Genomic DNA, 12,976 nt, shown 5'->3' with positions numbered 1-12,976 from the left:
CTGTGCTCACGGCCCACAGCACACTCAGGACTGCAGACAGGTTCGGGTCAGCAAAACACGCAGCGGCACAGCGGTCTAGTGGCCTTCCCCTTCAGAGGTAAGCACCCAAGATCACCTGCCCACTGCTGTAAACTTTTACTACCAGTTGATTCCTGCATTTTCTAACCACTTTCTCCAATACAGAGTCACGGGGGAGGAGGGGCCTATCCCATCAAGCAACAGGCACAAGGCAGGGTACACCCTGAACAAGACACCACTACATCACATGGCACACAGGCACAAACACCAGGGCCGGTTTTTTTAGAAGCCAATTAACCTACCAGTATGCCTTTGGACTGGGGGAGGAAGCTGGAGCAACCAGAGAAAACTGATGTAAATACGAGGAGAACATACAAACTCCACACAGACAGCACCCCAGATGCAGAACTGAACCAAGGACCACAGCATCGTGGTACAAGGCAGGAATGCTAACCATGGCACCACCGTGCCGCCCGCTACCAGCCGATACTTCATGGTAGCCCTTCTTTCTCATCATCAACGATTTCTTACCTACACCTCACACGCCTGCCTCTGAATTTTCTTTTATGTTTACTTTAGATTTCTAAATTTTGTAAGCTTCTTTGGATAAGTATATCTGTTAAAACCAATTTTAAGAACCACAAAAAAGCCCACAGGAGAGGAGGCCACACTCAGTTATGTTTCACTGCAGTTCCACAGCCAGAACTGGTTGAACTGGAGAAAAACAACAGGTATGAAATCATTAAGAGACAATGGAGAGAACCCCATCAAACCCATTCTCCTCAGTTATGGAGGAATGTAAGAAATTGTAATTTTAAAAAAACGACTGTATTCAAAGTGTGCCTTTTTTGCAAACGGGCAAATGTTTTTAACATGTAACAAATGTGATTTTACATTAATCTACTCTAAAGCAGGCAGTTTAGTTTTATTACCTACAAATCAAATCACAAACTTGTGTGCTATTTAGACATGTTGTAATGATCGAGTGAAAGCGGTCTTCATTTCCAGCATCAAAGCCTTCATTTCTTAAAACTATGAAAAGAATCACATTAATCCTTCATGTGATGATTGAAGAACACTGTACATGTCCTTTTCATCTTTCCCTTCTTAAGGTAGCTGTTAGACAAACAGCAGTTTATGGGAAGTTTCTAAGCCGTTCTTCTACGATGTCAATTGAATGCTAACAGCCAGATTCTCACACTTGGCAAAAACAAGAACAAGACTGCAAAATTATTTTTAAGCATGATTTATATTGCTTAATATCACTTTTGTAAACGTACATTAAGCACAATTTAAATGAACCCTTAGAAAACTATGCAATTAGAAACTCCTTTTGAACCTTCTCTTATATTATACATTTAAGTGTCTGTGGAGGCAACCACAAAGATATGTCTCAGCATCCAACATGAAAACCAATACTAAGTAACGTAATCCTGAGTATTGTTCTAGCAGGCTAGTTTGGCAGTCTGGGTATTTGTTCCAAGTATGTTCATGTTTTCAGAAAGGCCAAAGACAATTACTGCAGCATTTAGTTTTATTACACATGTAATGGACATATCGGTGATCACAAACGACACAGCAAAACTTTAGACAATGGAATATTTCCCTACAAATTACATGTTTTGCCCAAGGTAGTGTTAATGGACCAGCACATAGGATGCCCCATGACTCTTAAGGACTATAATGTAGCTCCAGGTAAGGCCTTTTCTCTAATGAGGAGCTAATGTAAGTTGGCATAACTGTTAGACTGGTTCCAATACCACCAATGGGAAAGGCAATTTGTGCCACAAGATACTACTGAACCAAGAGACACAGAAATTCCATGGTTTGTGAGGAGACCCACAGACATTGAGGGAAACTGGTGACCATCTTACGGGACTGATGCCCGAACATTTTACAGCTGCCATCACTGCTGGAGTGGGCCCACATGCTATTAGAGGTATTCTATATAACAGAAGTGAAAAATCCCCACACTGGCTTCAGAAAATCCCAAGCATTTTTGCAATAATGGCAGGTAACTACAGCACAACAAGGTTTGAGAAGTCTGCTTTAAATTAACAAACCGCTACAGAAAGGCGTGTTTCAATATCTAAACAAACAGTGGCCTTTGTGTAGTCTTCACCATCATCTATATCTTTTAAAATAAGATACAATGAAATTTAGACTTATGTCAAAGTTAGGCTCAATGCTTGGGTTTGTGTGAGCGTATAAATTTAGTTCAATTTAAGACTGTTAGTTAAGATGGTTATGTTTACACTCACATTGGACAAAATCTATCTCGTTCTTCTGTTTAAAGATTGGTAGTTCTTTCTGTAATTTTCAGATTCCAAAGCTCTATTTGCTAGGGGCAAAGCATACTGATGCACTTTCACTACAAGACTACACTTTCAGTTTAATAAATGACATACGTTATCTTAGCAAATAAAAGTATGTATTCAACACTTTCTTTCTGACTTTAAAAAAAGATGTATGGGTCTAAAAATGTTTAAAAGGTTACTATTACAATTAACAGCCTCAATCTCTTATAAACATCTATTAACCATGAAGAAATGGTACTATAGACACTATGAAGTATCCTGCAATCATATGAGTATCAAATGACAGAAACGTTTCTTTATACCAGACATTTGAATGACTACTGAGTTAAATGACTAAAGAGCTATGGAAGAATTCCCTCATGGTTTAGAAGCTGTTGATTTCTATAAATTAAAATGGCACATTTATTTTAATATATGTTCCTGGTATACACCCATTCCTGATCTTAACATCTCAATGACAATTTTTTTGTAAGAAGCACCAGAGGTCTACTACTGCTGCAAATACAACCAGCTTTACTTCTTTTTGTGACTGTTTTCCATCCACAGCAAACTCTAAATCCTGTCTGAAATCAGAAATATAACATTTACTGAAAACATTGGAAAAAGTCATTCCTAAGGTGACATTTATTTAATAAATGCTACGATCTCAAAGAGCAATTTCTTTTTGTGTCACAAGTACTTAGTAGAAGAAAGACATGAGAACACAGCCCTTTCATTACCAACGAAACTAGGAAACTAGACTGCACAGGACTTCTTTTTGGACACCAACTTTGTTGAGGGGAAGACAAATCCATCCTGAACTCAAGTGCAGCATCCTGAAATCTTATATTACTCCACCCTAACCCAGAATTATCACTAAATTTATACTTCAGTAAAATTCCAACTTTGCCAACGGTGATACTTGCACTTGGCACTGGATTCCACTGGACATTTCAAGCCAACGTTCATTTTAGGAATAGCAACAGTCGGTCAAAGAATCGGACTTTGACGATACTTATTTAAATGCATTTATACAGTTTATAGCACTTTCTATCACACATAGGAGGGGAGATACTGTATCCACATCTGACGTGTAGTGCTTATCTGGTTAACACATAGCAGCCATTTAACTGAAATATGACGGCAGATCAGGTAGATAGATTGATACTTTATTGATCCCGTGAGGGAAATTGCAGTGCAACAGCAGCTTAACACAGACAACACAGCCACAGTGTAACGAATGATATAATAATAGTACAATACAATCAGTACAGTGAGGGATGCACTAAAAGAGTTACTCACAGTCCAGACACACAAAGAACAAACTAGAACAGAACAGTACACAGAAAAATCGTATCACACATATGAATATAAATATAGATGTAAATATAGATATAGATATAAATGTATTGCACAGGTCCCTGGCATATATTGCACAAAAAACGGTTGTAAACGGGAAAAGAAAAGAAAGAGAACAGATGTAGCAGTAGATGTGTAGATGCGTTCAGTCCAGAAACAGTTTGGACACCATTCTCCTCTCAGCCACTACCTCCAAGGGGTCCAGGTCAGACCCAGTGACAGAGCTTGCTCTCCTGATGAGCTTGTTCAGCCTTTTAGAATCCACTGCTCTAATCCCAGGGCCCCAGCATACCACTGCGTAGAAAATGGCGCTCGCTACCACCGACTGATAGAACATATGAAGTATCTTACTACATACATTGAAGGACCTGAGCCTCCTCAAGAAGTAAAGTTGGCTCTGTCCCTTCTTATAGATGGCCTCGATGTTCTTAGACCATTCCAGTCTATCGTCGATGTGCAGTCCCAAGTACTTGTACAAGTCCACCATCTCCATGACACTCCCATGGATGTAGACAGGAGTAGGTCTGACCTTTTTCCTCCTGAAATCTACCACCAGTTCCTTTGTCTTTGTTACATTCAGTTCCAAGTGGTTCACCCCACACCACTCCACAAAGCTGCTGACCAGTCCTCTGTACTCCTCCTCCTGCTCACCCTTGATACATCCCACAATTGCAGAGTCATCTGAGAACTTCTGCAGGTGGCATGACTTTGAGTTGTACTTAAAGTCCGAAGTATAGAGGGTTAAGAGGAATGGAAAAGAACTGAAGTGAAGTAGAGAAGTGAAGAAAAAAATTGCTTCACCACTTAAATTAAGAGGGAACTCCAAATAGGCTTAACAGTTGAATTTCACAGTGGTATTGGTGAAGACTCATATCTGAACAACCCCAGGGTATGTTAATCACTACCCCCCCCCACACACACACACTGTCTGTGAAGATTCACGGACTCACATTAGTTTAACTATTGAGTTTACTCAAAAGTCCATGACACTGGGGTGGACTAGGCGCTGGATTTACAATACTGCCCATAAGCCATCCTGATATAGCTCAGAAATTCATGTCACTTTTTTTCCCCCCAAATCCTCTCTCCGTATCATATGATGCCATTCCAAATATTTGGTGGTACTGCATACATATTTAAAACATCTCCTTGGTCTTTAAAATATTCTCCTGAAAACAAAAACAGAAAAACTACAGTTCTAGCACTGTGTCGGAAAAAAAAAAGCCTTGCCTTTGTGTTTGCAGGTACAGTACCGAATACATATAGTAGATACTGAAAAACACTGCAAATAATTGCAGTATTTCACTGACACGATACTGCACATGGGGTTGCAATGAAACCTTTCAGTACTTGCCCAAAACCACCGTAATGGTAAATGGGGCTAAACATATTTTCACTATATTTGACTTTTCTATATGTTAGATATTCAGGACGGAGCATATAACGTGAATCGTTGTGAAAATATTTCTGTCACCACCAAAGAGCGTTCCTTGTGGTACTGCACAACTTTAAAGACAGGTATGACATCGTTTTAGATCGTCTGGCTTCACAACTGTCTGCAGTTGCTTGACCACAAGCAACCCCTGCGACATTTTCGCAGTCAGTGATTAGTGGGGGTACGCTAGCATGCATCCCTTCTCTGTATAAAGAAAGCCGTGCATGGCAAATCTACAGTTATCATTTGTAAAGAAACACGAAAAGCCTCTTGCACCACGCAATTCGGAACTTTACGAACGCTGCGAGAGCTGGAAAAAAACTCTAGGACTTTATCCAAGTCCATACCGAAGTTTGTTCAAACTTGTTGAAGCGATGAAACGCTACTATTTGTATTCGACTGTGTGCGAAGCCCAATTTTTCACAAACATGATGTCTAAGGGGGCAAAAAACTTTTAGAAATAACCTGCTCGCAGTCTCTATAGCTCCCTTTGTGTTATTACCTGCTGATATATCCGTCTCCGTCTCCGTCACAAGTCTGAAAGAGCCTCCTCATCCTCTCTTCTTCACCGGTGCTGGATGTGTCGCTGCTGCCGCTGCTCAGGCTCACCTCCACCGCGGCCGCCGCCATGATCAACCCCGGTCTCCAGCCGCACTTATCAGCCCCCCGGTCCGGAGAGGTCTCCGACGTCGGCGAGCTAACTGCTGCACCAGACAATCGCCAGCCTTCGCAGGAGCATTGGCAGCTCACAATGCAAACAAGGCTACAGGCACTTCACCCACCAGCGAGGTGCGCGTGCACCACTCAATCCCCAAGCCTGCGTGTGTGAGTGCGCGCGCCCGGGCGAGATGTTGGGAGGAAAGTGGGCTGGGCTTGGCAGAGAGACACTCCGAGCCCCTTCTGAATTGCGAAGATCTAAGGAATAATTCTCGCCTCAAACTGGGCATTATATAAATATAGTTCACACCTCTTCACAGCAGTGTGAAACGTCAAACAATGAATAGCGAGAGGCTGAGACGGTATCTCTGTAAATGGGAGTTCATGCCCAAATTAAATATCTGGTTAAAACAAATATTGAAACTAAAATGCAATTCGTTTGTTTTCTTAAATTCGGTTAGCCATAATCGGCTTCGGGATGTTGTTCCAGTGAAACGTTTTGCCCAAAGCAAGACTCGCATTAATTAGCCCTACCTCCTTCAATTAATGCAGAAAGGTAATTTTATTAATACATTGCACGATATTCTAATGAAGCGGGACTGTGTCCCTTAAAAACCGTTTCGTGTGAGATTTCATTTAAATATTTTAAGGTTTTTGTATTCATCATAGTGAACGTAGTAAAGTCCTCATTCACTACACAAAACATATCAGCCCAGTTCGCATAAACGAACATACGGTAATTCGTTTAAAATAATAATTATGTGGAATATTAAATACTTAAGAATGTTTTCTGCTTTTGGCTCACAGGCCACGGGCAACGTTGACTACTTCTGTCCATATGCCTAACCTACAGTAGATTCAGAATTCGGTTGAATTTAGTTAAGCAAATGGCTTAATTGACTTTCCAGTTAAAATACAATTTAAATTGAGCTGATGGTTTTCAACTATTTTCTTTCCAATAAACCAAAGTAACTCAATTTATGAGGTAGCTTTGACATTTTCTGTACATGTTGCCTAGCTACAGTATATAGTCCTAATAAATCATTACTTCATTAAGTTGATGCTTTATTCAAAGAGATTCCAAGTTCCACAAAACAAGTACTGTAGTTCTTCCCTGTAATATTCAAATTGATATACTACTACTACTACTACTACTACTACTACTACTACTACTAATAATAATAATAATAATAAATCCTCTGGACACTCCACTCAAAACGGTCTACAGGTAATGGGGACTCCCCTCCACCACCACCAATGTGCAGCCCCACCTGGATAATGCGAAGGCAGCCATAGTGCGCCAGAATGCTCACCACACATTAGCTATCAGTGGGGAGGAGAGCAGAGTAATGAAGCCAATTCATAGATGGGGATTATTTGGAGGCAATGATTGGTAAGGGCCAATGGGAAATTTGGCCAGGATGCCGGGGTTAGACCCCTACTCTTTTCGAGAAACACCCTGGGATTTTAATGACCACAGAGAGTCGGGATACGGTTTTACGTCTCATCTGAAGGACGGCGCCTTTTTACAGTGTAGTGACCCCATCACTATATTGGGGCATTAGGACCCTCACAGGCTGCAGGCCCATCTAATACCTCTTCCAGCAGCCTTATCAATCTTCCAGCAGCCTTATCATGATGAGCAGTGGTCAGGCTCATCAGCTTCAGTGGATTGCCAGTTGTGAGTTGCAGGGTGATATGGCTGCTGGTAAATATGTATTATTCTGAGCAATATAAAATGAATTTTCTCCAAGCTCCTTTCCCTTTTGTGCCACCAACAACCACATTTTCAAAACATTCTTCCCAAGTCATGTATCATGAATTCAGAGTGACCAGAGCTGGTCTGGTCTACATCAGGGACGCAGTACAAAATTTGGAAACCCCAGCCAGCCTTACGTGCACTATTTAAAATACATCACAAAATTGCATTAACATTAAAAAGAAGCTACCAAATGTAACAAATGCAGTGATAACTTTTACATTTTGTTTAACATACACGCAGTGTCTAATTCCAACATAGACTTTTTATTTGAGGATACCTATGGTCATGTATTTTTTTATATCTTAAAATGTAATTCCAAGTATATGTCCCATATCCCTTCCTGAAAGCATACACATTTAAAAGCTGGGTACTTTTGCCCAATTGTTTTCTAAATCTAGGTGCAAAACCAGAAAATTCACATGTCCATTCTTGCAAAGTCACATTCAGTTTGTCTATTAGCAGGAATTAAAAAGACCTCCTGTACAAAAATATCATAGGGTGCCAGTCTAACCTTTTAGAGGAGATCCCGATGTCCTAGAAAAGAAGTGAGTAAACACTTTGTAAACTAAAAAGAATGTGGCCATTACAGGGCCACGTTATGGTAACGGAATTTCACCAGTGCATGAGTAGGCTGGGGTGGCATGGTGGCAGAGCTGCGGCGCTGGGTTCAATTGTAGAGTTTGTACGTTCTCCCCACGTTCGCGTGGGTTTCCTCTGGGTGCTCTGGGTTCCTCCCCGCAGTCCAAAGACACACATGTAGGTGAGCTGGCTTCTGGGAAAACTGGCTGTGAGTGTCTGTGTGTGTGTGTGCCTTGCGATGGACTGGCGTTCCGTTCAGGATGTATCCTGTCTTCTGCCGTCTTAGGTTGCTGGGATCACCTGTGACCCTGAGGAAGCGGTTCGAAAATGGAAGGATGGGTAATCAGGCTGCACAGGCCCCCAGGTGCCTCCTTTGTTTCTGGTTTTCATTACGTCGCGCCCTTTGATGTCTTAAGTGAAGCCATTAATTGGATTAAAAGTTTTGTCAGCAGTATCTTCCAGGACTTAATCAGTTGCTTATGGCAAGGTGCCTCTAAAGCCCACAAGAACCCAGAAGTCAAGGTCCTAGTGCTTGCCCCATACACCATTTCTCCACATTCACCCAATACAAGACAGGACAGGACTTTAAAGCTGTACTTACATTGACAGGAATTAAATTAAATATTAGGCATCAGACTGTTTTGCAAAACATATTGATGGTTAAAGATTATGCGCAACAACTTCCTCTGATCAGCTGCCCACTATTCCTGAATATTGATCAGAATCAATTGAATAGGACATCAATTTTCTTAGGAGAGTTGTTGGATTAAAGTTTTATGGGCAATTAATAAAACAACCAAAAATGTAAGAACTAATACCCATGAACATATTTTGTTGTTGTTGTCAGTATTACGGCTGTCAGGCAGTTAAGCACCAATGCTCAATTCAGCAAAGGTTCGCATTTTAATTCATTTGACTTAATTCATTCTGTCAAGTTAAAGCATCCCGATGAATATGGAATCATTTATGTAGAACTGAAGAAAAAACACAGCTGCTGCAGAGGCTACTCACACCAAAATAAAATGTGGTTTTCTTTCACTACTCTTTGCATCTTTAAGGCCCCTTGACCTGGCACTCTGTTTCTGTGTTAAGTAACCTGATGTCTATAACCATGGAGACCTCTGCTAATGACCTTTGAGAGCCTCGTAAAAGGCAGATAAAATTCTGCTCTTTTCTTCAGCAGCTATTTGCTTTTCCTTCAAAGCCTCATTTTATGAGGGATTTTCGTCTCAAACCTATCTTTTTAGGAGCAGCTGCTGAGAACTACTTCTCCACACTAACATGCATTGTACCGTCTAAACGTTAATGCAGTATGAGCACTCCATCCTTTTCTGGCAGCCTATACTCAATAGTTACTTCTTCAGAAAATCCTGAATCTATTTTCTTCCTTCATCTATTTACTTCATCCCTATTGTTTTATTCTTAAGAAACGGGGAAGACATTCCAGTTTTTCATTCCCAATCAAAAAGCAAAACATTTTTTTAATGTCAACAGCAACAGTTTTTTATTCGGTACATAAGTGAGACATTTACAAAATAACACAGTAAAATGAGTAACAAGTTGAAAACCAGTAAAAAAAAAAAAGGATAACATAATTATTTAGTAATAATTACTATTTAGAAATTCTAGTACCAAGTTATCAAAATGTGATAATATGAGCAGATGAAATTAAGAAGAAACATGACTCATTACACATGAATCTGCTGTGGTCTATGGATTTGTTACTTAAGACAAATCATTTCAGTTTTTCAAAAAATAACCCTACAACACTTATAGGGAAGAATAAATGTAACGAACAGTTCTTTCCGGACCCTATCCGGACGACACAATCCAGAATTGTGAGGAAACACTAGGGAAAAAGTCATGCAGGAATATGGGAATGAAGACAGGGGGGCGTGTCCAAAGTGCGCTGGTGTACGGGGGAGGTGTGGCCGAGGCAAACAATCCAGAGGAAATCCAAAGAGAGAATCCAAAACGAAAGCAAAGGTCCATGGGCGTGTAACCCATCCAAAAACCAGGGATTAAAAACAGGTGCCGGGTCGGGACCGGCGAGGGGGAACAGGAACAGGAGCAGGAAGCTAAAAACATAAGGGAGCCAGGCGCAACCAGGTCCCGGGCTCACAGGATGCGGAGATCAGATGCAGAGCCTCGATTGGCAATTGCGTCTGGCTTTTAAAGGGACAGGAAGGAGACTGGAACAAGGGACAGGTGCGGGGAATAGGGCAAACAAGGAAGAGCCGGAGCGCCCTTAAGGAGGAGGGACTACAATCGTGACAATAAAAGCAGCTCAGTACATTTCTGTAATTACTGCTCTTCCAGTAAAGGTGCTAACTGAGAAGAAAAGTTTAGCTTGGTAGACTCAACATTAAGTTGTAATACAGTAACCATGAATCCCAAGGTTCTTGTTTCATTACTGGGAATAAGTCCATTGGGCTGACTGCCGTCCCTTAAAGGATGTTCACTACTTGAATCAGATCAGCTTGTAGTCTTTTCCATACAAGACTAAAAACGATCAGTTCTTTTATAGTTAGTGTCGGCATTTTTGTAAGTCCAGGGATTTTTTTTTTTTGATTGCTCTTCTCTGGGACTGATTTCAGAGAGGCATATCTTCTTTGTAACACTTCTGTCTGATTGTCTTTGATGCCTTTCCCTCTAAAATCCTTGTAACAAGGTGAGAGCTTCATACATCACTGCACAATTTACATGTACGTGTATTGTGTAAAAAGTTTATGAAAAATAGAAATGTATTGTTTAATGAAGTACATCCCCCCCCACCAATGTATAGCATCTGCCTGGATGATGCGACGGCAGCCATAGTGCACCAGAACGCTCACCATACACCACACGCCAGTTATTAGTGGGGAGGAGAGTAATGAAGCCAATTCATAGATAGGGATTATTAGGAGGCCATGATCGACTTCCAGAACCAAGCCCTCAAAATGTACTCCTTTTTCATCAACAGAGGATACCCCAGCAGTGTTATTGACAGGGCCCTTGCCCAAGTCAAAAACACCCCTCGGACCATCAACTCAATCAGGAACTCCTGCCGTAACAACCGCATTCCGTTGGTGCTTCCCTACCACCCTAACACACTTCCTATCCCCAGGACTATTAACGACAACTTTTCCATCCTACAGGATGATCCCTCCATTGGGGCCCTCTTTTCTGACCGCCCCATCATCTCATATCGCCGATCACCTAATCTGCACAACCTTCTTGTTCACAGCTCCCTTGACTGCCCTCAGCAACCATCCAAACCAGGCACTTTCCCCTGCAACAGAGTTTGCTGTATCACCTGCAAGTACACATCTAACACCACACTCATTCAAGGCCCCTCAGGAAAATTCTGTATCACCCAGATGGCATCTTGTACCTCCAGCAACCTTATTTACTGTATCTCTTGCAGTAAATGCCCAGCCATCTACATTGGAGAAACAGGAAGGAGACTCGGAGACCGCTTCAGAGAACATGTTAGGGCTGTGAAGATTAAAGATCTCTCCAAGCCCATTGTTTCTCATTTCACCTCTGACGGCCACGACCACTCTAATCCCTCTGTTTGTGTTCACAAAGACGGTTTTCCGAATTCATACATCAGAAAGACTACAGAAACCTAAATTATCCTGCAGCTAGGATCACACCTTCCCCCTTCTCTTAACGACAGACTACTTTTCTTCTAAACTCTCTCTATTCATTGTAGGTTTTATTTCACACCTCTCTACACCTATTCTGACTTCACACCTCTGGATTCGCCTCTCTTTCTGTCCCCTGCTCCCGCCTCTCACTCCTCCTCCCTCCCAACCTTTGTTCTCCCGCTACATTACCTTTGCTTACTGCCTTGTCTTTCTTACACCTGAAGAAGGCTCCACGGCCAAAACGTTGTGTTTCCTTTCTTCTTTTTTCAGCATGGAATAAATCTATTACTTGTTCCTTTGCATCCTACGCATGCTGACGCAGCTACCCACCTGAACATAGACAAATTGTCACCATAGTAAGCCAACATTGCGCTCTCCGTTCAAGCACTATCATTGGCCTTGGAAATGTGCTGCCTGTCGTTCACTTGTCGTGTATTTATGCTGGTTGGAGTCCTCCCAGTCTACACTGACTCGCCAGTCTTCAGCCTTTACTGATCATTTTGCCCGGATCGTTTCTTTCAAGTGTCTTCTGAAGGACGTCTTTCATTTTTTATTCTTCTTAGTTCTGATATTTATCAGTTTTTTTAACGTGCTTAGTTGTTTTTCTTATTTCCATACGTTTATGTAAATGTCTTACAGGCAGAACCCAAATAATTAAGAATAGAGTTAAACTTTTTATATGTAAACTAGCAATTATAAAAACCGAACAGTTATTAGTCACTCCATCACCTTGTTTCAGTGAAATGTACAAGAAAATAATGGTACGCAGGCGTCACCTAGTGGTTTTCGGTATATTCAGGCACTGGATAAAGTACTGAATGTACTCTATGTAGCAGTCACGCACATCTATTGTGTACATGTACATATGTGAATATATTTACTGTTTTTAGGAACCTACGGCAGTGTGGCAGTGTAATAAACTGCATAGAGGTATTGGTTTTTCAAAGAAATCACAATATGCAGAACCAGTGAGAGGTTATACTTTTTTCAGGGACAGTAATTATGAACTACCACCTTTCAAATCTCAGCAATGAAATGACATAGTAATTCGTAGTTATTTCAAATATTACCTGTCTCGAATCACATTCCTCCATCAGTGTATCTGTAGGAATATGTTTTAATGTTTCATCAATCCGGACCAAACATTATTAAATTACAGCGTTTAAGAGAAGTGGCAACGGGGAGTGGCGACAGCGTGCAGCTCCGCGAGATTGGCCAGCCCGAGCCGCGAGGCGGG

At 41.3% G+C, this 12,976-nt stretch overlaps 1 protein-coding gene across 2 annotated transcripts in view; it reads right to left on the bottom strand.

Annotated features, from left to right (window-relative positions):
- mcc (MCC regulator of WNT signaling pathway) overlaps positions 1–5,942 on the bottom strand; it is a 203,397-nt gene extending 197,455 nt beyond the window's left edge. Inside the window, exon 1 of one of the 2 annotated variants that reach the window (XM_088629945.1) lies at positions 5,612–5,942. In XM_088629945.1, coding sequence (XP_088486071.1) covers positions 5,612–5,739 — 128 coding nt within the window. In that variant the 5' untranslated portion in view covers positions 5,740–5,942. The remainder of the gene's footprint in view (positions 1–5,611) is intronic. The other variant, XM_088629944.1, reaches the window with a different exon arrangement.
- Positions 5,943–12,976: the final 7,034 nt, after the last annotated feature.

This window comes from Lepisosteus platostomus, chromosome 4 (assembly GCF_059453375.1).
Source record: "Lepisosteus platostomus isolate fLepPlt1 chromosome 4, fLepPlt1.hap1, whole genome shotgun sequence".
Taxonomy (NCBI): Eukaryota; Metazoa; Chordata; class Actinopteri; order Semionotiformes; family Lepisosteidae; genus Lepisosteus; species Lepisosteus platostomus.
Note: the sequence above shows the minus strand (reverse complement) of the source record. Positions and strands in the feature narration are given on the sequence as shown.